At 37.7% G+C, this 24,946-nt stretch overlaps 1 protein-coding gene and 1 pseudogene across 6 annotated transcripts in view; one reads left to right on the forward strand and one right to left on the reverse strand.

Moving 5' to 3' along the window:
- Positions 1 to 24,946, reverse strand: part of FRY (FRY microtubule binding protein) — a 508,702-nt gene that overhangs the window by 258,051 nt on the left and 225,705 nt on the right. For all 5 annotated transcript variants that reach the window (XM_081126905.1, XM_081126902.1, XM_081126901.1 and 2 more), the window contains one exon: positions 12,400 to 12,599. In XM_081126905.1, coding sequence (XP_080983031.1) covers positions 12,400 to 12,519 — 120 coding nt within the window. In that variant the 5' untranslated portion in view covers positions 12,520 to 12,599. The remainder of the gene's footprint in view (positions 1 to 12,399; positions 12,600 to 24,946) is intronic.
- Positions 23,776 to 24,334, forward strand: LOC308553556 (C-type lectin domain family 6 member A-like; annotated as a pseudogene). Its single transcript has one exon. The product of its transcript is annotated as a C-type lectin domain family 6 member A-like (transcript).

Below are 24,946 nucleotides of genomic sequence, written 5' to 3' on the forward strand. Positions count from 1 at the left end.
AATGTTTAGTCTCAAGTACAATCACTTGCACTTGGAAGTTGGAAAGTTCCTTCTTTCTTTCTTTCTTTCTTTCTTTCTTTCTTTCTTTCTTTCTTTCTTTCTTTCTTTCTTTCTTTCTTTCTTTCTTTCTTTCTTTCTTCCCTCCCTCCCTCCCTCCCTCCCTCCCTCCCTCCCTCCCTCCCTCCCTCCCTCCCTTCTTCCTTCCTTCCTTTCACAGCTGAAAAAGTCCCACTTATCAGCCACAAAAGAAATTCTTTTCATTTATATGATTCTAAGAATATTCATAATACAGAAAACAAATTTCAGGTTAAACAGTGTACAGAAAAAAGTTAGTTTCTAAGCCCTTCAGGAAGATCACTTCATTCAGCAGCTAAATGACACCTTTTGACAATTATTTCTGTTTTTAGCTACAAACACTATATTTTGTTTCTGGGTTAGGGTGAGTTTTTAGATTTCTGGTGAATGTCTATAAGGTTAAGTAAGGGGTGCCAGGCTGAGCTGCTTTGCTAAGAAATAGATATTTTAAAAGTTATTTATGCATAACTTGGAACCTAAGCCAATACTTTGTCAAGTGTAATATAAATATTCCTTATCTGATCAGAGCTGTTTCTTAGTCTCCTTCTAGGACAGCCTTAATTTGATTTTTTTAAATATATATTTTTATTGATTTCAGAGAGAGGAAGGGAGAGGGAGAGAGAGATAGAAACATCAATGATGAGAGAGAGTCATTGATCAGCTGCCTCCTGCAAGCTCCCTACTGAGGATGGAGCCCACAACCCCGGCATGTGCCCTGCCTGGGAATCGAACCGCGATCTCCTGCATCATAGTCCACCATCAAACACTGAGCCACACTGGCCAAAATCAAACCAGGACCCTTCAGTCTGCAGTCTGACACTCTAACCAGTGAGCAAAACCTGCTGGGGCTCAAAATTTTTTTATTTTGTTCTTTAGATTCCACATTTAAGTGAAATCAGATGGTAATTGTCTTTCTCTATAATACCCTTTAGGTCTATCCATGCTGTTGCAAATGGTAAGATTTCATTTTTTTAATGACTGTTAATATTCCATTGCATACATGTATATATATACCACTGCTTTTTTATCCACTTGTCTATTGATGGGCACTTGGGTGGCTATTGTAGCTGGCTATTGTAAATAACGCTTTGATGAATGTGGGAGTACATACATTCTTTTGACTTGGTGATCTGGGGTTTTTTGAATAAATCCTCAGAAGTGGAATTGCTGGGTCATCAGGCAGATCATTTTGAACTTTTTGAGGAAGCTTCATACTGTTTTCAACAGTGGCTTCACCAATCTGTATTCCCACCAACAGTGCACAAAGATTCCCTTTCCTCCACATCCTCACCAACACTAGTTGTTTGTTGATTTAGATGATAGCTATTCTGATAGGAGTGAGGTGATATCTCATTGTGGTTTTAATTTGCATCTCTCTGATGATTAGTGATGTTGAGCATCTTTTCATATGTCTATTGGCCTTTTGTACATCTTCTTTAGAGAAGTGTCTATTCGGGTCTTCTGCTCATTATTTAATTGGATTGTTTTTTTGTGCTGAGTAGTATGAGTTCTTTATAAATTTTAGATTTTGTCCCTTATCAGATGCATCATCGATGAATTTGTTCTCCCACTTAGTAGATTGTCTCTTCAATTTTTTGATGGTTTCCTTTTCTGTGCAAAAACTCTTTACTTTGATGTAATCCCATTTGTTTATTTTTTCTTTTGTTTCCCTTGCCTAAAGACATATATCAGAAAAAAAATTGCTAAGAGAAATGTCAGATTTTACTGCCTATGTTTTCATCTAGAATTTTTATGGTTTCGAGTCTTACATTTAGGTCTTTAATTCATTCTGAGTTTATTCTTGTATATGGTGTAAGGAGGTGGTCCAGTTTCATTTTTTTTGCAAGTATCTGTCCAATTTTTCTAGCACCGCTTATTGAATAAACTGTCTTTACCCCATGGTATGTTTTTCCCTCTTTTCTCAAATATTAATTGACCATATAGACCTGGGTTTATTTCTGGGCTCTCTATTCTGATCCACTGATCTATGAGTCTGTTTTTATGCCACTACCATGCTGTTTTGTTTACTATAGCCTTGTAGTATAGTTTGATACCAGGTAGCATGATATCCCCAACTTTGTTCTTCTTTCTCAATATTGCTGAGTCTGTTCTGGGTCTTTTGTGGTTCCATATGAATATTTGGACTATTTGTTCTTATTCTGTGAAATATGCCATTGGTATTTTGACAGGGATTGCACTGAATCTATAGATTGCTTTGGGTAGTATGGACATTTTAATGATGTTAATTCTTCCTATTCATGAACACAAAACATGTTTCCAGTTATTCGTATCTTCTTTAATTACTTTTTTCAGGGTCTTTTAATTTTTGAATATAGGTCTTTTAAATCCTTGGTTAAATTTATTCCTAGGTATTTTATTTTTTTGAAGCAATTGTAAATGGATTGTTTTCTTAGTTTTCCTTTCTGCTAGTTCATTATTGGTATATAAAAATGCAACTGATTTCTAAATATTTATTTTGTACCCTACTACTTTCCTGAATTCATTTATCAGTTCTAGCAGTTTTTTAGTGGAATCTTTAGGGTTCTCCATATACAGTATCATGTCATGTGCAAATAATGACAGTTTTACTTCCTCCTTTCCAATTTGGTTGCCTTTTATTTCTTCTTCTTGTCTGATTGCTGTGGCTAGGACTTCCAGGGCTATGTTGTATGAGAGTGGTCAAAGAGGACATCCCTGTCTTATTCCTAATCTTAAGGGAAATGGCTTTAGTTTTTGCCCATTGAGTATGATGTTGGCTGTGGGTTTGTCATATATGGCCTTTATTATGTTAACGTGTGATCCCTCTATTCCCACTTTGCTGAGAGTTTCTATCATATATTGGTGCTGAATTTAATCAAATGCTTTTTTTGTATCTATTATGTGATTTTTATCCTTCATTTTGTTTATGTGGTTTATCACATTAAGTGATTTGTGGATATTGTACCAACCTTACATGCCAGACATAAATCCAGCTTGATCATGGTGCATGATCTTTTTAATGTATTACTGAATTCAGTTAGCTAATATTTTATAGAGAATTTTTGCATCTATGTTCATTCAGGGATATTAGCCTATAATTTTCTTCCTCGGTAGTGCCTTTATCTGGTTTTGGAATTAGGATAATACTGGCCTCGTAAAACGAGCTAGTGAGTCTTCTCTCCTCTTGAATTCTTTGGAATAGTTTGTAAAGAATAGGTGTTAGTTCTTTGAATGTATAGTAAAATCCACCTGTGAAGCCATCTGGTCCAGGACTTTTGCGTGCTGGGAGTTTTTTAATTACTTCTTCGATTTCATTAATTTGCATGGGTCTGTTCAGATTTTCTGATTCTTCTTGATTCAGTTTTGGAAGACTATATTTCTAGGAATTTATCCATTTCAACCAACTTGTCCAATTCGTTGGTATATAGTTGTTTGTAATATATCCTTACAATCTCTGTATTTCTGTGGTATCAGTTGTTGCCTCTCTTTCATTTCTGAATTTATTTATTTGGGTCATCTCTCTTGTTTTCTTTATGAGTCCGGTTAAAGGTTTGTCAATTTTGTTTATCTTTTCAAATAACCAGCTCATGATTCATTGATGTTTTGCATTTTTCTTTTTTTAGTCTCTATGTCAGTTATTTTCACTAATCTTTTTTATTTCTGTCCTATTCACTTTGAGCTTTGTTTTTCTTTTTCCAGTTCCTTCAGGTAGAAAGTTAGATTGTTTATTTGAGATTTTTCTTGTTTCTTGAGGCAGGCCTGTATTGCTGTAAATTTCCCTCTTAGAACTGCCTTCACTGTGTTCCATAGGTTTTGAGTTGTTGTGTTTTCATTTTCATTTGTGTCAAGGTATCTTGTGATTTCTTCCTTGTTCTCATTGTTGTCCCATTCATTGTTTAGTACCATGTTATTTAGCCTCATGTGTTTGTGTGTTTTTCAGTGTTTTTCTTGTGATCAATTTCTAGTTTCATATCATTGTGGTCAGGGAAGGTACTTGATATCATTTCAACCTTCTTAAATTTATTGAGACTTGTTTTGTGTCCTAACATGTGTTGTGTCCTAGAAAATGTTCCATGTACACTTGAAAAGAATGTATATTCTGGTGCTTTGGGGTGAAATGCTCTGTAAATATCAATTAAACTCAGCTGGCCTAGTGTGCCAGTGACGTCTGCTGTTTCCTTGTGGATATTTTGTCTGGAAGGTCTATCCATTGATGTCAATGGGGTGTTAAAACCCCCTTCTATGGCTATGTTACTGTCTATCTCTCCTTTTATGTCCATCAAGATTTGCTTTATATATTTAGGTGCTCCTATGTTGGGTGCATAAATGTTTACAGGCTATATCCTCTTGTTGTATTGATCCCTTTATCATTATGTAATACCCTTCTTTATCTCTTATTATGGACTTTGTTTTAAAGTCTGTTTTATCTGATATACGTACTGCTACCCCGGCTTTTTTTTTTTTTTTTTTCCATTTGCATGATATATTGTTTTCTATCCCTTTATTTCTAGTCTTTATGTATCTTTTGTTGTGAGGTGGGTCTCTGTTAGATAGTGTGTATATGGGTATGTGCCACACCTTTTTTATCCACTCATCTATTGATGGGCACTTGGATTGCATCCATATTTTGACTATTGTAAATAATGGTGCAATGAACATAGTGGTGCACATATTCTTTCGAATTAGTGTTTTTTGTTTCTTTGGATAAACACCCAAAGAAAGTAGAATCACTGGATCATAAGGCAGTTACATTTTTGTTTTCCATAGTGGCTCCACCAATCACAGCAAATTTTCTTAATTCACAAATTCCTTGCATATTAAACAGATTTCTGATTAAAGGAGCTGATATTTTCTGATATTTAGAAGTCTTCAGACAACTCAGGTATCTGAAGAGGAGAAACATAAGACTATGGCTGAATGTTCCATCTCTATATGGGTTAGTGGCAAAAGAAAAAGCTCTTTTATAACTACAAATAGACTGTATCTTAACCTTAGTCTGTTACCTCTTATCAGACCTGGTCTAAAATTGTGAGAAGCTGGGGTGAGGGTATATTTCACTTGCTAAAGGCCTTGCTTTCTTAGAGCCACAATCAAATTCAATAAAATTACTAGAACAATTCATCATATATAGTTTGTTGGTGGTGGGTCACCAGTGTCATTATCATAGCACAGTGTCCTGCTCAAATTCAGAGAGTTATACTGATGCCAGCTCTGAGACATCAGCACCCAAGAGAAGCTGGAATCCTAAGACACAAGGCCAAGGAATAAAGATTTGTCAACAGATGTTACTGCCTGAATTTAGAACAACATTAGTGTACAGTTACGTTATCATTAGCTAATTGCCTGGCCTTTCAATGTTGGTACCAGCTGGCCACAACTGATGTTTATACAGGCTCGGTCTTAAGGCATGACATATCTCATTACAGATTCCTGGTGTGTGGTGCAAGAGAGGGTGGCATCCTGGACTCTAATTTAAAGACTTGCACACCGAGAAAATACTTTGTGTTACTTCCAGTTTACTTTTAGTCTTACATTAAAATAGAAATTCCCTTAATTGTTTCTTTTATGTTAGCAAACCAGCTAGATCATGTTATATTATTAAGTCTACTTTTCAGCATAACACAGCATCTTTATGAATATGTGTCTTTCATTGCACACCTGTGCTCCAAGCTCAACAACAGGGATCCTTACTGAGAGATTCTGCCTGTGTCTTGTCCATGAACTATTTTGTGAGCATGGGTTCAAGGTTCGAGCAATTCCTACAATAAAATCCTCCATTTTCATGCCACCTCTCATCATAAAAGTGTTTTCGTTTTTTTTAGCCAAAGAACATATATATATAACCCATGGTGATGCCAGAGGGAAGAGGAAGTAGGGGCTCGGTGGAGGTGGGCAAAGAGGGGGAAATGGAACATCTGTAATAGTGTTAACAATAAAAAGTTTAAAAAAGCCACGAAAGTGTTTTTAAATCCAGAATTTTAGAAGAAGAAGGTAAGCAATGCCCTCTCACTCAGTCATAAGCTCTGCTGAAGGACAAGAAGTTAGGTGAGTGTCCTTTTTTTGAAGTTATGCAGATCTTTGCTTTCTTCCAAGACTCAATCAAAGCAGAGATTAAATTACTTGCTTTCTAAGTCTTAAGTGAGTTAGAATTTCTTCTTCTTCTGCTGCTATTTTATGCTGATACACTGTAGATCCAGATGAAACCTGTAGGCCCAATACCTGATTTAGCTTCCTGTGCAAGCACAGAATTGAAACATGGGTCCATTAAAGTGCACAGGGGAAGTAAAATAGGTTGTAGCCAAATCAAGCCATAAAAGAATGTAAAATCAAGGTTTTGAACAAGGGAATGAAAGGGACAGGGCTGTATTTAGGCAAGATTTATAAGACAGGATCAGAAGGGGAAAAATTGGCTACAGTCCCCTCATTCTTCCTTTTATTCATTTTGGGGACACTTCACCTTGTCATGGAAACTTCAGCTTGCATGTAGCCTCACGGTGCAAAGACCCACCCTGGCCTTGTCTGCATGAGAAGCAAACCACGAATTCCCCAGAAGACTTTGGCAGGATAATGGACTGACATAACTCAAAATCTCACATGCTATAAACACCTGGAAATGTTGAATGGAATATAAACTATTTTTAAATGCAAAAATGAGCTCACAAGAAAGGAAGAGGGAAACGGAAAGCAGGAAGGTATGAAGTGACGTAGCAGCTGCAAAGGGGGAGAATTATTGGTCTCATTATCCTGGAGGTTTTTCTGTTGTCCACTGGGAACAGGAAACAAAGCTGTGGGCCTTGAGAGGTGGGACATTGGAAATAAGATATCTACATAAAGTCTTGTCCTAAACAATGAAAAAAATGGACTAGGGGAAAATCTAGGAAGACAGATACTCCAACGGTCCCTGCCTGGGTTCTAGGTAAAGACAAGAGCAAAGCATCCACAAGCATTTGAAATCACAGTCTCAAGTCTTACACGAGTTGGAGTTCCATTAATATCGCTTTCTGGGTGCTGAAACTGCCATGTCAAGAAATTATTAATATTTGGCCCCAGACAGGAATCATTCTAAGGCTAATCTAAAACAGGGCACACACACAAAAATGTATGTTTGATGTGATCAAAGAAATATAAGAGAAACTGTAAACTTAAGAAAGGAAAAAAATTCATCTTAAAAACTCCATCTAAATAGACCTTGATAGAAAACCAAACAGAACTTCTAGAACTGAAAAATATAGTCACCAAATTTATAATTCTCAATGGCAGGCTAAACAACAGATTAGACATAGCTCAAGACAGTATTGATGAACTGAATACAGACCTGAGAAAATGACTCAAAATGTAGTAGTGAGAGGCAAAGAAGTAAATATAATAACAGAAGGGTAAAAAGATAAACTATATAACATGAGAAGGTCCGATCTAATAGGAGTGTCAGAAAAAGAGAAGCAGGGAAAGTGAAGGAATGGTAATATTCCAATACTTAATGGCTAAGAACTTTCCATAATTCAGGATGTAAGCCCTCAATTCAAGAAACATGAGAATCTCAAACAAGAAAATAAAAATAATTCCACATCCAAACACAGAGTAGTGAAACCTCATGACACTATAGACAAAGAAAACAAACAAACAAACATAAAAGCAAGCAGGGAAAAAAGTTTTAAAAATCCACAAACAAATAACAAATCAACCACAGATGTTTCAACAGCAGTAATAGAGGGAACATAGTGAAATATATTGTCAAAAGTATAGAGGAAAAATAAATGTGAAACTAAAATTCGATTTCCAGCTGAACTACCACTGAGAATTGAGGGAGAAAGAAAGTATCTTAGATAAACAAGACTGAATGATTTACAACCCAAATGACTCTTAACTAAAGAATGACACAAAATACTTTGGGAAGAAGAAAATTTAAACCAGAGAGAAAAAGTAGGAGGTAAGAGGAAAAAGCATCAGTTATACTGCTTTCTGTACAGATGACCCAATTTAGCTTGTTTAAAATACTTAGGTATAATTTTTATTCATTCACACTGGATAGCTGTTGTTGTGTTGGATGTTGTCATTATTTTATTGGACAATCTAAGGGAATAAAGGTCAGTGCCCTATACTTTGAAGTTTTTGAAAATCACTCTTGCCACTCTCATACAAATTTTAATTCTATTAAAGCTATAAAATGAAATTTTGTGATTTGACACAAGCCCATGTAAATCTAGGCTCTTAAAGAATTCCATTTATTTCTAAGTAAAGCTAACTCAGCAAGAGAAATAGCTGAGGACATCTACTGAAATTCACTTTAAACGTACTATACATATGTCAAAAATAACACCTCTTGCTATGGCTACAGAACAAAATGTCAAAAGCCCATTTACATTTTTAGAATCAGGTAACAAGCCCCAGAATCTACTCACATATATTGTCCCATAAGTAAGCAAATATAAGGACAATAATTACTAAGCTTTTTTTTTTTTAATCCTCACCTGAGGATATTTTTTCTGTGTTTTTCAGAGAGAGTGAAACGAAGAAGGGGAGAGAGAGAGAGAAACATCGATCTGAGAGAGACAGAATTGGTTGTGTCCTGCCTTGGGATCACACCTGCAACCCAGGTATGTGCCCTTGGCTGGATCTGAACCCGGTACCCTTCAGTCCAAGGGTCAATGCTCTAACCACTGAGCAAAAATGGCTAGGGCACTAAGCATTTTTTTAACAAACAAGAAATGTAATAAGAAATGTTACATCTCTGCCAAAAATATAAGGGAACAAATCATCTCTTTTTATATAAAGCAACGATACTAAAAATTGATTGAATACATTTCTTCAGCTAAAAACATAATGTTCATCTACTTGGCCACTAGCATCCAGTAGATTCTCTCATCTGATAAAAGGCTGACTGATAAAGAGGACTTGTACTTTTCCATTTTCTTGTTTGGGGACATTTAAGTTGTTGCACAGAAAGGAACAAAAACATCAACCTCTAATTAAAAGAATGCTGTGGCAAATGTTTTTCAGACATAATATTTACTCCAAGAAGAAAAATGCCATGCAAACAAATTCCAAGCTGAATAAAGATGAAAAATCACTCGAACTATTTTACTTAATAAATTCTTTAACAACAGTATTTAAGCTATTATTTTGGAAACAGGGATGACTCAAAAAGTGTCAGGACCTAGCCTTCTAACCATCTCCTTTAACTTTTGTACTTCTTAGTTCCTCAGAAAAATTCACCATGATACACAATTTCAGAGAGCCCTGACCTCCCATTTTGGCATTTTCCAATGCTAAGGAGTGTAATGTGTCTCTTAAACTCCACCATGACCTCTAGAGCCAAGGCGGCTTCCCACCCTCATGGAGGGTGGGAGTCTGGGATGCTTCAGCATCTCTCAAGGAGTTCAGAGGGTTCCAAATACAGCACTGTTTTCGGCAATGGGAACTTGGGTACATGATTTATGGCTGGCTGGTATGGGAGAGCCCTGCATTGATTTGTCTTAAGAAGTTAATGAAGGTATCCTTACATAAAGATGACCATGCAGACTGTTAATAGAGTGTAGAATAGTTCAGATATTGGTTGTGAGGGCACCCAGCTTGAATTCAAATCAATACTGTGTGACCTTGTGCAATTATTTTACCCTCTCTGTACCAACTTTTTCCATATGTAAACAGGAATATAAATACTACCTAGGACCACTGTGAAAATGAAAGGAGCTGGTAAGTTCAGCACAGTGCCTGGTGCATAGTAACTACTCCAGAAATATTAGCTGTTAATATTAGTTGTAAGAATACTAGAAACATAAAAACATGAGAGAATGGGGAAAAGGTACTGTGCTAAGGTTTAATTTAAGTGATTTAAATGGCAAAACCAAGGAACATCTTCCATAAGGAGTTAGAGTTCATAAAAACAACCTCTACTGATCTAACAGAAATGAAAATGCAAAGTGTATAAATTTTAGGTAAAATATTCTTGAATTCTGATCCCCAAACCTTCCATTGTTACATAATTTTAGAGACTTGTGTTTTGGGCTCAAAAACATTACATTTAATTATTTTAAGCTATGATGCCGTAAAGCAAACTTCACACTTCACGCACCCCAGGATTTCCACAGGCGGTACAGAGCCCAGCTTCACAGAGAGAGCTGCATCACTCTGCATTCCTTTCATTTTCTCTTATTGTGTGTGACAAAGGTCAGAAAACCAGTAATCTGAATCTACCAATTGGACTTCCTTCCAGGCTGTCCTTTTTAGAGCCAGCACTTGTGAGAGCAATTAACACATGGTTGAAACACATGACTTATTTTGTGGCAGAATTATCAGCAAAGAAAGATCCCAGTGTCTAAGGGCATCATCTACTAAGGAACCTAAAGGTAATGAGTTAAGAATGTCCTGTCTTGGTACATGCAAAAAAATGAAACTAGACGGCCAACTTACACCATACATAAGAATAAACTCAAAATAGATAAAAGACTTAAATGTAAGTTGTGAAACCATAAAGATCCTAGAAGAAAACATAGGCAGCAAAATCTCAGACATTTTTCGGAGCAATATGTTTGCCCCTACATCTCCTAGGGAAAGGGAAACAAAAGAGAACATAAAGAAGTGGGATTGCATCAAAGTAAAAGGCTTCTGCACAGCAAAAGAAACCATCAACAAAATGAAAAGGGAGCCCACTGTATGGGAGAACATATTTGCCAATGACACATCTGATAAAGGATTAATATCCAAAATATATAAGGAACTCATACAACTTAAAAGGAAGACAAACAATCCAATTTAAAAATGGGAAAAGAACCTAAATAGACATTTCTCCAAAGAGGACATACAGATGGCCAAGAGACATATGAAAAAATGCTCAAAGTCACTAATCATCAGAGAGATACAAATTAAAACCACAATGAGGTATCACTTCACACCTGTCAGAATGGCTGCCACCAACAAATCAACAAATGACAAGTGCTGAGGAGGGTATGGAGAAAGGGGAACCAGTACACTGCTGGTGGGAATGCAGACTGGTGCAGCCCCTGTGGAAAACAGTAGGAAGTTTCCTCAGAAAATTAAAAGTGGAACTGCCATTTGACCCAGAGATCCCACTTCTTAGGAATACATCCTAAGAAACCTGAAACACTCAGAAAGAATATGTGTACCCCTATGTTCACAGCAGTGCAATTTACAATAGCTAAGATCTGGAAACAGCCCAAGTGCCCATCAGTAGATAAGTGGATAAAAAAGCAGTGGGACATATACACCATGGAGTACTACGCAGCTGTGAATAAGAAGGATCTCTTACCCTTTGGGACAGCATGGAGGGACCTGGGGAGTATTACGCTAAGCGAAATATGATAGTCAGAGAAAGACAAGTATCACATGATCTCACTTACATGTAGCTAATAAGCTGATGAATAAAATAGATCCGGAGACACAGAAACATGGAACAGACTGCCAGATATCAGAGGGAAGGTGAGGGTGGGGAGTGGGTGGGGAGAGATTAATCTAAGAACTTATAAGCATATATGCATAACCCATGGACACAGGCAATAGTGTAGGGAAGGCCTGGGGAGTGGGGCGGAAGCCAGGAGGAGGGGATCAATGGGGGGAAAAAGGGGACATCTGTAATATTTTTAACAATAAAGATAAATTTTTAAAAAATGTCCTTTCTTCCAATTTTCAGAAAACAAAGTGGTGTTTATGAATGACACACCAAAAACTTCCTCAAACCCTGTATCACTGAGACCATGTGTTCTCACACTGGCAGTCCAGGCAGACACTTGAAGAACAGTGTTTTGTTTTGTATTTTCCTCATTTACGTTAAAAACAGGACAAAAGACTTTGACTAAAGTATGTCAGAACAGAGACTGGATACAATTTTCCTGTGATTAATACTTCTTATTACTTAATTATGCTGATTAGTATTATACTTAGTAATAAAATGTACTACTGAAACATATTTCCTGAGGATTGTTTTAATGTCTTCAAATCTCAATTTTTTAAATTAAATCAGGAAACTTAACTATAATCTTTAAAAAACTTTCCAGCCCGGCTGGGCGTGGCTCAGCGGCTGAGCATCAACCTAGGATCCAGGCGATCTGGGTTCGATTCCCCGTCAGGGCACATGCCCGGGTTGCGGGCTCGATCAATGACTTTCTCATCATTGATGTTTCTATCTCTGTCTCTCCCTCTCCTTTCCTCTCTCTGAAATCAATAAAGATATATTAAAAAAATAAAAATAAAAAAATAAAAAACTTTCCAAAGGAAAATAAACCTCTGAAAATTAGGGAAAAGCTATCCATCATTTCTTAGAGCCGTAAAATCCCCTGTTCAATGTAAAAGTAAATGTAAGGAAAAGCAGGTGTCCAGGTGCACACTCACCAGGGGCTCTGCCATGATGATGCGAATCTTGCGCTCAGCCTGGGTAGTAAAGTTGACGAATAAACTCTTGAGTACATATTCCCCTGGTTTGCTGTCTGGGTCCACCTTGATGGGTAACATGGTTGGCGGCCCCTTCTCCCTTTGTGTGCCAGACACAGGTGGAACTGGAGGCTTGATATAACCGTTGCCAACTGGAGAAGCTGAAAAATATAACAGATACTCTTACAGGCTGAAAATCACATTGTAAACATTCAGACTGGCTGTGTTAAACCACAGATATAAAGATATGAATCCTCTGGAATGCTGTATGGAGCATCATAACCTGGTCTAATTTTTTAGAAATGGTGTCAGAATTTAATTATTTTGAATACATTAAGTTTATGGTTTACCATATTTGATAATCTCAAAATACTTTTAGGTACATTGCTTTAGGTAAATTATGTTGTAAGTACATAATACAGCTGATAAACCCAACAACATTTAAGATGTTTTTGGCTTCTTTTTTTATGGTTTAAAGAACATATATGTGAAAAAAAAGTGATTTGTTGTCCTGGTTTTCCTAATGGCCAAGAGCTCTCTGTCTCCTGTGCTTCATTCTAGATAATGAAACAAGGACAAATGAAATAAATAATGGAAGAAACTTCAGAAGTTTCCAAGAACCAATTTACAGTAGCCCAGCTTGCTCTTTCTCCTAAAGGGATGCCCCTCTTGAAAGATAAAGGCTCAGGAAGGACCCTGTCAATACCAACCAACGTGTAGATTTAACTTTTCACTCTCAACACGCTTAGGTGCAAGTTGAGATGCCCTCCTCAGGCTTCATAAAATGTGCAGATTCCTCACTTGGATTAGATTTTATTTTGAACAGAGTCCTTGGTAAGTGGTCTTCTTTCAGAATGCAATAGTCAGACAATTATTTTAATTTGATAGTTACAGAAAATAAATTTTTATTCATAAATGGAAAATTTATGTGTCTCTTCTTAAATTGTAACATGCACTACCCCCTTCCACAGAAGTACCTGTAAGAGGTTCAGTTATCACTATCCAATGAAGGAAATGGGTAGAAGCATTGAGAATGCTGAGGACAGGATAAGGGTAAGGCAGACATTTAAAAGGAAGACTATCATTTTTGGGTGTCTGGATACAGAGATTAAAGACAAGTTAAAAAAAAGTTAGATTTCCAGTTTGGACACTGGTTAAGGTATTAGAGAATGGTGGCATGCCATCGATAATAAAGGAAGAAAAAAGTTCTTGAAACTTTCTCAAAACTGCAAGTAAATTCAAGGCTTCTCTTACCCTCTTTCTACTCCAAGCCAAATTCTGAGGAAGCCATGACACTTTTTTTTTCTTATTTTATTGAATTACAAACATGTCCTCATTTTATGTTGTACATTCTCACTCATCCTAATACTCTTTCCTAATGCCCCATCCTCTCTTCTGTCCCTTACAATCTCAACTACCACTAAACTTTAATAATATGGCCTCTTCAGACATAAAAATAAAATATGTTGTATATTACTTCTTTCCCTCTCCATTCTTTGCAGCTCTATTGTAGTCTAGGCCCTTGGAAGCCTGGGGCATGACAACTAGAGCAGGCCCTCTGCTGCCTTTAGTTCATTCATTTTACATAGCAAACTAATCTTTCTTCAGCATGGCTTTAATCACAACACTTTTCTATTCAACATTTTCAATGGCTCTCAATTATCACCCTCAATCCTCAAACATGTGCCCTGGGTTTGAGCACCCTCAGCAGTTTGCCTCCATCCCATGCCCAGGTCGTGTTGATGTCTTGGCTGGTCCACGAGCACACTGTTTTCACTTATGCCTTCCTCTCCTGCTGCTCCTTCCAATCTTCTCTGCTCATCTAAGCCTCCTGTTCCTTCAGAATCACTCCTAGTGTCATCTCTACCAGGCTAACCCCCACTGGTAAGTTTGCATTTCCAGATCTAAACACTTAAATCATGATCTTTGGCACTGTACATCTACATTACCTAAGGAGGACTCAATAAACAGGTGACAAGTGAAGTGATTATCCACTGGTCACGCGGTTCTGCCTAGGGTTGGTCCTGAAACTGAACCATTTATTCTTCTAAATGTATCCCCTAAAGGTTCCCCAATAAGACTGTGGTCTCCCAGATCTAGTATAGAGTTCTTCACACAGGTAATGCCCAATATATCTCCTTAACTAATTAAAATGACATCTTACTTGATTTCTGTACATCTTGAAGTGATTCACAGGGAGGGAACTCTATGACAAGACTCAGTAGTAGAGTCCCTAAAGGAATAGGGTGCAGGACTTGCAAAGAAGAGTCATTAGTTCAATGGTGCTCCAAGTAGCTTCCTAAAGTGTACTACTTAATTTAAAGGGGCATACTCAAAATCAGGTGATGCAAATGAAGTCCTAGCCACACCTCCATGTCACCACCTACTTTCTCAGTGCAAGTCCAACTTACGGGAACATATGACCTCCATGAGATGCTTTCTAACATATCAAGGCATTGTGCCACAGAACTGGAGACTGGAATACAAACCAAGAAAATCTAAGTGGAGGATGACTGTTATTGTCTTTCATTTTCTACAGGATTTCATCCATTTCTAGAATACAGCAATAATTAGGTTGATGCAACATATAATTGCAAGACCAGATCTGTAACTGTAAGACTGTGGGCTTAAAAGTCTAGTGAGAGAATGGTTTTAAGAGTGACCTCTGATAGTCTTCCTACAAAGCCACCTTTTGAAGCAGGTAACTGACATCCGGAAACCAGAAGATCTCTTAGACAAATATTCCATTTAAAATGCTAAAGTACCAATTCACTGCTGTCATAAAAAAATGTTATCCACCTGTACTTCAAAGCCAGACATCTTGTGAGCACAAAAGTCAGTGTGCACAGTCTTCATGAGCTGGAATGGTCCTAGCCCAGCCGAGCCCTATGCCAGAGCTGAAAGTGATTTAAGGGGAGGACAGGCACCCATCAATGTGGTGTAAAACAGATTAGCTGGGCAGATGGAGATGCAGTGAAGGTTAGTGGGGTAAGTGTCCTTGAATAGACAACTTCCAAGTTTCAGTAACCCCTCTTTATCCTACCTCAACTAATTCTGAATAAATATTATCCTTTTGTCAGGATAGTTTTAAAAATAAACATATGACATGGTACCTTTCAGTAATTCATTTATTGGGTGACAATATAGCAGAGAACCAAGAAATACATGATCTCTGCTGGTCAAAATTGAGTCACAAAGTTTATACTAGTCTAAACATTAGAATAATACCATTAGAAAAAAATCATTAGACTCTCCCTCAGCATTTGCTTGCTCTCAGTCCACACATATTTAAGATCAATTGCTGAGTTTCTAAGTTCACTATAGTTTGGAAACAGAAAATTACAAGGTAAAGGTGCAACCTCTCTGGGTAGAAACACTAATAGCAAAAGAAGAAAAAAAATGTCATAACTCTAAAAAGCCACTAGACCTTAAAAATGCAGTTGCCTGAAGCCATGAGTACAGGGCCACAGAATGTGACATTCTCACAGTCTTGGGGGTGTCCATGACTTAGATCAGCATGTTGCCATGATTAGCATCCATGAGATGACCCTGAGTTCCATGGAAAGGTTAAAATAAGTCTGATATATAGTCTTATATTTGAGAAGGTGGGAAAAAGAGCAACAGAAATTTCCAGAAAGTTTTCCTTTCGAAAGGATAAAACTAAAAAAGGCTTTGCTGTCTAGAGGGGGAAATAACATCTCTAAGAATTTAGCTTTCAAGAATTAAATCTATTTGTGCACACACCTGAAACTAATGTAAAATAACATTGAATGTAAACTGTAATTGAAAAGTAAATTGTGCACAGGTCTGATTTCTAACTGAAACTTATTATTTTTTATTGAGTTTATTGGGGTGACATTGGTTGATAAAATTATATAGGTTTCAAGTGTACACAAAATAAATATCCAGAAAACAGTTGCATTTCTACACACCAATAATGAACAATCAGAAAGGGAAACTAAGAACACAATCCCATTTACAATTGCATAAAAAACAAACAAACCTAGGAATATAAATGAAACGTATTTTTTACTGAAACCAACAAACTGCCAATGCAGTAACAGCCATACTCAGGCCCTGTTTTCCAGCTCTGCAAACACAGGTGATCACTGGTGGAATCTACTCCTTGTCACCAGAGTGCTTTGCATACTTTCTATCCCACCGGGCAAGCAAGTACACCCATATGTCAGGGTCCAATAAAGTGTCCCCTTGTCCACCTGGCTAGGTCTGGCTCTGCCTGACTGTGCGACCCAGCTGCTCCAGCTGCTCAGCCTCCTCATCATGTGGGGCCTTTGGAAGTATGGCTCCCTTATGATGAAAGTGTCCTGACTATCCATTGTCTCCTTCACCTAAATACATGTTGAAGTAATGATTTAATTTGTTGGATTAAAAACTCCCATTTAAATTTCTTACATGTGATGAAACTTTAAGCTTCAACTCCGACTACCCTTACCCTCTCTACTTTTTTTTCATCTCACCTTTCTAGTTCCACATAACAGCCCAATGTCCCTAGGAAGTCACTCAAACCAGTGCTCCTGTGGGTGGGTGGGAGCTAAAGGGCCGTTGAGAAGGGCATCACTTTCAGATATCAATTAGGTCTCAATCTGTTTGAGATTTGCTTTTTTTTTATATTTTAACCTTAGATTAAGCATGTTGTAATTTTTCTCCAATGTCTTCTTTTGCCTTAAGTGGTTTTTGTTGATGTTTTCTTTTTATTCCAAATTCTTTTTCTATTTGGCTCTATTTCTATTTTTCTTTTTTTATTTGGTTGTTGGGAGGTGTTTCTCTTTCTCACTGGGTCTCTCTCTCTTTTTTGGGGGGGAAAGGGTGTGTCTATTTCTTATATCAAGCAGGGCCCATCCCTTAATCTGGAAGAAGTCTGCTTTAGGCTCTGTGGAACTTTTCTTATCTCTTCATTAGATCTATATATGATTGAACAGGACTATTTTTTCCCCCCAATTTCACTGACAAATACCTTAACTTTTAAGGCTGGCTGCTCTTAGCCGGCTAAGGCCTCCAGAATGATTTCCCTAAGTTACTAACATTTGTAGGAATTACTAACCTCCTAATGGTGACACAAAAAGATACACCCACATCTCGCAGTCCAGCTACATTTCTGTTATGACACTAAAAGGAAAGTGTCATTAAAAACTATAATGAGTTTCCTCACTTGAGTGCCCCAGAGGCTACAACTGGCTGATACATGTTACAGGAAAGCATTGGTTTTCTCAGTCAGATTTTCATAGACATTAATACCATTCATTGCTCATTCATGCACTCATTCATTTTGACCAGTATTTATTCAGTGAGTGCCTGGTTTTCAGGCACTATTCTAGGCACTGAGAAGAAAGGAGTGAACAGAACAGATGGTTCTTGCCCTCGTGAAGCTTACAGGCTACTGAGGCCGGGTCATATAACCAGCTATTTTATGTGTGTCTACACACACACACACACACACACACACACACACACACACACACACACACAGATAATGTCAGATTGCAATTCATTAAAAAAAAAAAAAAAGAGAGAAAACGACACAGAGAAACCTGCTTGTCTTTATCTGCCCAAAGGTGCTCAGATGTTATAGTTTGGAACTTTTATGGAGAAGAATGAAAGCTGTGTGCTTTTGGTGTCTGAGAAAATTGTTTGTATCTGTGTCAGTTCCAGTTGGAAATGAGAATTTTAACCAGCCTGTAAAGGGCATGAATCAAAGTGACCATCAGACACACTGCCCTCCGCCTCCTTCTCAAAGTATGTGGCTCAGAGGAGAGGGTGTCTCTGCTTTTCTCCAGCTTACAAAGACAGGCGAGCACAGAGCTGGTTTTTCAAAACACTCGTTCTTCTTTCTGATGTTCCTATTACTGGAATCAGACTCACAGCATTTGAAAAAAAAAATAGTTTCCTTTTTTTTGAAGTGTCCCTGAGATTGTATGTAGTAACTATTCAAAGTAGATCTCTTGTTAGAAAGGGTGGTCCATTTAAATTACTTCCTAGAGATCTAAATAACCTTATCTTTCAACATGGAAGTAAAATTATTAAATTTCTGTACTCATGATTGGATATAAGTTGTTCTTTCTACCAGTTCTTAGTGCCTTGTTAATTCTGTAGGTTCCAAAGGCAAACCCCTTGAGTTACCAAGACTCTTCTCTAGGACCACACTTCCCCCCACCATCCCTCTTTTCCCGAAAATCTTAGTTTACAGGAACATTTCATAAAGCATAACAAACCAAGGGTGACGCAGCTACCATGAGAACATGTCACAGTGTGTATAAAACAATAATAAATTGACCCCTAATGCATTTATGAGGGTGCTTGAGAAAAGGCATTTTAAAAGTTACTGCAGATACTCAAAATGACCAGAAACTCTGCAAGTCATGCAAAGTAAATTAGGATGAAAAGAAAGAAACCTCCAAGTATGATAGGAAGAATTATTTTCCTCTGAAGAGTAATATTAAGAAATGAAAATGTTGGAGCAGGAAGAAACAATTAGTTTGAGCAACATAAAATCATTTCTTAACAAAAAGATAAATGATTCCTAAACAATTTGGTATATTTCAAAGTAGGTCAAGAAGAGACTAATGGTTAAAAATGCTCAGAAATGCCCTGGCCGGTTTGGCTCAGTGGTTAGAGTGTTGGCCCGTGGACTGAAGGGTCCTGGGTTTGACTCTGGCCAAGGGCATGTACCTCGGTTGCAGGCTCAATCCCAGACCCTGGTTGGGCGCATGCTGGAGGCAACTAATCGATGCGTCTCTCTCACATCAATGTTTCTCTCTCTCCCCCCCCTTCCACTCTCTCTGAAAAACAATGGAAAAAATATTCTCAGGCAAGGATTTAAAAAAATGCTTGAGAAATAATTTTTGCCTTGGAAAAATATATTTAATGACATGTTTAGTTCTGCTTAAATAATTTCCATGAAATTTTGATAATGTGAAATGTTCCTCCCATTTTTTTGATTAAATATATTCCAACTTTCTCTTACACTACTTAATTCTCTTAATCCTATAGTTCTCAAATTGTGTCCTTCAAGTTCAGGCTCCTCAAGATATCTCTAGGATTATTATATCTTTAATCCTCAAAAATAATCCTAGAAGGCCAAACAATTTCCCATCTTCAGATAAGACCATGCATGCTCAGAGAGTTTAAGTGACTTGCCCAAGGTTGTGGAGTGGTTGACTCAGGATCTGAACTCATATCTATTTGACAACATATTTGATGAGCTTCCTGTATCACCGTCTTTAAAAACAAAACAATAAAAACACATCACTTATGATGAAGACTTAATAAAATAAGTCTTGTTACTCACAGATCTTTCCCAGGCATAAACTAGTTTGGGACTTCAAGGGACAACAAAGTAAAAATGAAAGTGATTTGCAGAACGAGGCTTTTTACTGATTCATATGTTGGTTATTTTCTAGGAAGACTCCTGTAACATTCACCCATGGAGGTCCCGCCTACCAAGCTGTCTGCCTTCTTGAACTTGAATGCGTCTTTTCCCACGAGAGGGGCTTTGAGAAGGGCGAAGACGACAAAACAGAGTCAAGAACTGAGGGCCCAGAAAAATATAGGAAATCTGGGTAATGACACATCTTACAAAGGTCTAGAGACTATTCCTTCCTGAATATGCCGACGGTATAACATTTCACTGACTGTTATCCTAACAAGAAGCAAGTGAACTTGAAGGCACAGGTCTCTGTTTACTTCAGTCTGAGGCCTCACAAAACCTTTTTTGTCTTTGGTTTCCCCACACTGAACATCTTGGAGAGAGTGAAGTTGTTCGATCAATAGAAAGTCAGCATCAAGTCACTGCCCTCTTTTCTTTTCTCTCTTCCTCTGCCTTTCAGCATTTTATCTCAGAGAAATGACAGCCACACTTCAGTGCCTTCCTTTATAAATGTCTATCATGTCCTAATATGCTATTACATGAGTTCCCCTGATTGTCACCTGAGCCTGAGAAAACGTCTGCCAAGATCTGCGAGCAGAAGAAGATGAGGTTACATTGACATTTCAAGGTCCTTTTGTCGCCAAGAGGAGATAGAATCATCTCTAGAGGCAGGATATTCCTGAATTTCAACTTCCTCCCCCCCCCCCACTCCCCCCCAGGACTGGCAAGCTGCTCTCATTCACGTGCCCTGACCCGCCATTCTCCCTTCCTTCTTTCCTTTTCTCCTCTTCATTTTCTTCTTATTTTGGCTCATTTTATGCAGTAAAATCTTATGAATTTGAAATCCATTAATTCTAAATTTGTGATAAATTGGACAAGGCCTTGTATTTTTTCATGTTAACTTTGGAAAACGTTTTCTGACGTACAATGTGGATCAGTGGTGCTCAGCCTCATTGCACATCAGAGTCACCTGGAAGGCTGTGTCCCACCTGAATAAGGGGGTCAGGGATGGGGCTCAGTGATTTGCATTCTAACCAGTTCCCAGGTTATGGCAGTACTGCTGTCCCTGGGACCACACTCTGACACCTCTGATGTAAATAAACAGGAAAGCAAAGGGGCCCAATTAATCCAGTTGGTAAAATTGTTTTACTCACAGCAAAACTAAAAGAGTTCATTAACTCCAAGTAAGTCAACATCTTGTAGGCAAAATATAGAGCATTTAACAAGGAATAAAACACCTGAGTCCTAGTGTGGTCTTATGTGACCTTGGGGGAGAACTTGCACTCACTGGGTTTTGATTTTCTTAGCTGTAATCATTGTTTTCTTTTTTAGTCCTCACCAGAGGACATGTTTTTACTGATTTTAGAAAGAGAGGAAGGGGGGAGAGAGAAAAACATTGATCTGTTGCCTCCTGCACATGCTTCAACTGGGGATTGAACTCGCAACCTAGGAATGTGCCTTGACCAGGAATCGAATCCACAAGCTTCTGGTGTATGGGATGATGCTCTAACCAACTGAGCCACCCCGCCAGGGCCTTACCTGTTATTCTTAAAGAGGCTAAGGCAGGTTGTCTTTTCTAGTTGCAGTACTCTATGACTGTATAAAAGATTACACTGACAATGCATAAAAAATCATTTATTGAAAACGTTCTCAATTCTGAAAGTAATTAACACCTGCCTTCCCTTGAAGTACTATGAATTAGTGAGATTCTATTGTTTATCCTCTGTATAGAGGAAAGCTTTATAAATAATCCTCACTCTTCCAGTTATACCTTCACTTCTTCTTGGTTCCACTCACCTTTCTGAGACTGGCAACTATCTACATTGCAGGTGGACACAAGAGGAAGCCTGTCTTTATTCCTCACTGTAAACTCAAGGATATGTGTTAACATATTTTTTAAAGATTATATAATGAGAGTCTACCTTTCACAAAATCCTGTGCTAGGCCTAGTGAAGGACAGAAGCATCACTTCTGTTCTGGGTCAGTGATTAGCTGCACACTGGAATACATAGCATTTGACCCAACTCTTAAAGGACAGGTAGGATTCTGAAGAGGGACAGAGAACAAAGGGGCAACCTAGGCTAAGGGAACAGCATGGCAGGCACATGGAGGCATCTGTTAAGAGTCTCTCCTCATCCCCTCTTCCCCTTACCTTCCCACCACACATCCCTATCTTAGCACATGTTCAAACTTTGTTTTTGTCAAGGAACTGCGAAGTTATCAAGAACAGGACTATGTCTTGACTTTATTTCAGGCACTTAGCACTGCACCCAGCATAATTAATTAAATAAGTGTGCCTACTTAATATTTTTTTAACTGGACCCATCTGATTCCACAATATAGTCTTTGTATGAATAAAATAATTGAACAAGTAAATATGAAAAACAAACTCTTAAGTCCTATAAAAATATAGGTTTTTAATTCTTATCATTAGAATTAAAGTCTTGAATGGCCAGCCAGTCAATGAGTTTGGACTTTATTTGGAGGACAATTGGGAGTTAGCAGGTTTCTGAGAAGAAATGTTGATCTGATATTGTTTTGTAGGATGGGATAAAAAAGGGCAGTTTGAGGGACAATACAAATTAAAGACCACTGCACCTACGACCTGAAATCCTGTCACATCATCCTTTCCCAACAAAGAAAACATGCAAGGTATGTTTCCTGGTGAGATGTTATAATGATTAAGGTGTTTAAGAAGCTTTTTTAGAATACTGACTAGAAGCTTTCTCAAAATGCCCTACCTGTGGCAGGATGTTGATCAGAGTTCTTGTACCCAAGCACTGAAACTACTGGCTACAAATTCCTGGGAATGAGAGAGTGGCTCTGGGCCTCCCAGCGTGAGGACAGAAGTGACCCTGGCAGGGTGGCAGATGTGTCCACGTTCATCAAGTTTCCAAAACACTAGAGCTACTGTCCATTTACAAGCAATAATGGGGATCTAAGAACAAGTTAAGTGTCACTATAAGGAAGCAGAAGAGCTAATCCAGAATTAGGTCAATTCTATAAGAAAATGGCACCAATTTATACAAGTCAGTGGAAGAGGTAAATATCGGTAGAATGATGAAAAGAGATAAAGGATACAGAACAACCAACGTAGTATGTGGACCTTGTTTAAATCCTGATTTGAGAAAACCAACTATTAAAAGACATTTTATAAATGACAATCAAAGCAACGTGAATATACATTGGATATTAGGTGATACCAAATAATTGTGGTCAATTTTGTTACGTATGATAATAGCATTGTGGGTAGGTGAGAAAATACCCATATTTTCTAGAATGCATACTGATTATATGGAGTTCAATGAAATTATGCCTATATTTGATTAAAAATACTTTAAGAGAAAAAAATGATGTAAATGAAGCAAACATGACTAACTCTTAACAACACTGAATCTGAGTGATGGCAATATGTTGTATATTTTACTATTCTTTCTCCTTTTGTGCTTGTTTAAAAATTCATAATAAAACATTGTTTTCAAAAGATGAGGCTGATTTGTAAAAAGTTTCCTATGTTTTATAATGGCAATAATGAAGGAATGCTATCTTAGAACTTCAATTACAAATATATATATACATATATATGTGTGTATATATATGTGTGTGTGTGTGTGTGTGTGTGTATATATATATATATATGTATATTACTATATAAAAGAAATCAAATACCATCTATATTCCAGGGCCAATCACATAGGTTTGAATGTCCACTAAGATTTCAAGTCCAATTACACACTTCCACATTCACTAAATGCGTTGAACTGGATTGTGTGAATCTGGAAGCATTTATACCTACAACACACATCAAGGGTGAATGCAGGTGGGTGTTATTTAAACAGGCACCCTTTGTCATACTTGCATTACAATACAGTTTCAGTCCTTTCAGAAATATTTTTGTCTAAAAAGACTGAGTGATATGGTGGTCCCAAGTGAAGATATGGTCTGTTGCTGTGATGGGTATAGCACTTCTTAGTGCTTGCATCATTGTGAGTTGTGTGGTGACTTATCATTTTACATATGGCAAGACTGACAAAAGGCTGTCTGAGTTACGTACATATCATCCAAGTCTAACCTGCTTCAGTGAAGGGACAAGGGTGACAAAAAATGTCTGGGGATGCTGCCCAAGTACTTGGAAATCTTTGGTTCCAGCAGCTACCTCATTTCTAATCAAGAGAATTTTTGGTCTAAGAAGAGCAGAACTGTGTTAGGATGGGGGCTCATTTGGTGGTGATCAGCACAAAAGTGAAGCAGAATTTCATTGTTCAGCAGCTGAATGAGTCACTTTCTTATTTTCTGGGACTCTCAGATCCACAAGAGAATGGCAATTGGCAATGGATTGATCAGACACTTTACACGGAAAATGTAAGATTATGGCACCAGTGTGAGCCCAGTTTTTCTGCAGAGCAATGCGCTTCAATCATTTTTTAGAATCCTGGATGATGGGGCTGGAATGATGTTTTCTGTGATTCTAAAAAAAATTCAACATGTGAGATGAAGAAGGTTTATCGATGAATGGAACTGTATTCATTGTCAAGTTTAAAATGGAGGCCTATCATAAAATAATAATTTCCTCTTGTAAGAAAAAAAAGACTATGAGTGAGATCAGTTAACCAATTCACTAAATAACCAATTTTCATTTAGGCCTCCATATGGATAAGGTTGTCTACAAAGTTCTATGAAGAACACAAAGATACATTGAAAAAGACAATCTGAAAGATTTTTTTGAATTTAGTACATTCAGTCCCAAGATGCCACAAGGCAATGTCAGGTTGAAGAGCCAATGGGAGAACAACTGAATTTAGAACAGCATTCATTAATTCATTTATTCAGTCATCAAATATTTACTGAAGGCCCACTCTAAGCATTGTGCTAACTGCTGGGGGTTTTGGAAAAGCAGCATGCCTCCTGTTCTCACACAGCCGATAGTACACAGAGGAGACAGGATTTATATAACAAACACACCCAGAAATATAATTACAAAGAGAAAGTGCAGTAAAATCTGCTGCAAGAGAGACACAGGGGAGACATATCTGTGACGGTGGGGTCAGGGCAGGACTGGTGACAGTGAAGCTGAGACCTAGAAATAACTGATGATAGGTACTGTCAGAGAAGGCATCAAGGCAG

The sequence above is a fragment of the Miniopterus schreibersii genome, assembly GCF_964146895.1.
Source record: "Miniopterus schreibersii genome assembly, chromosome: 2".
NCBI lineage: Eukaryota > Metazoa > Chordata > Mammalia > Chiroptera > Miniopteridae > Miniopterus > Miniopterus schreibersii.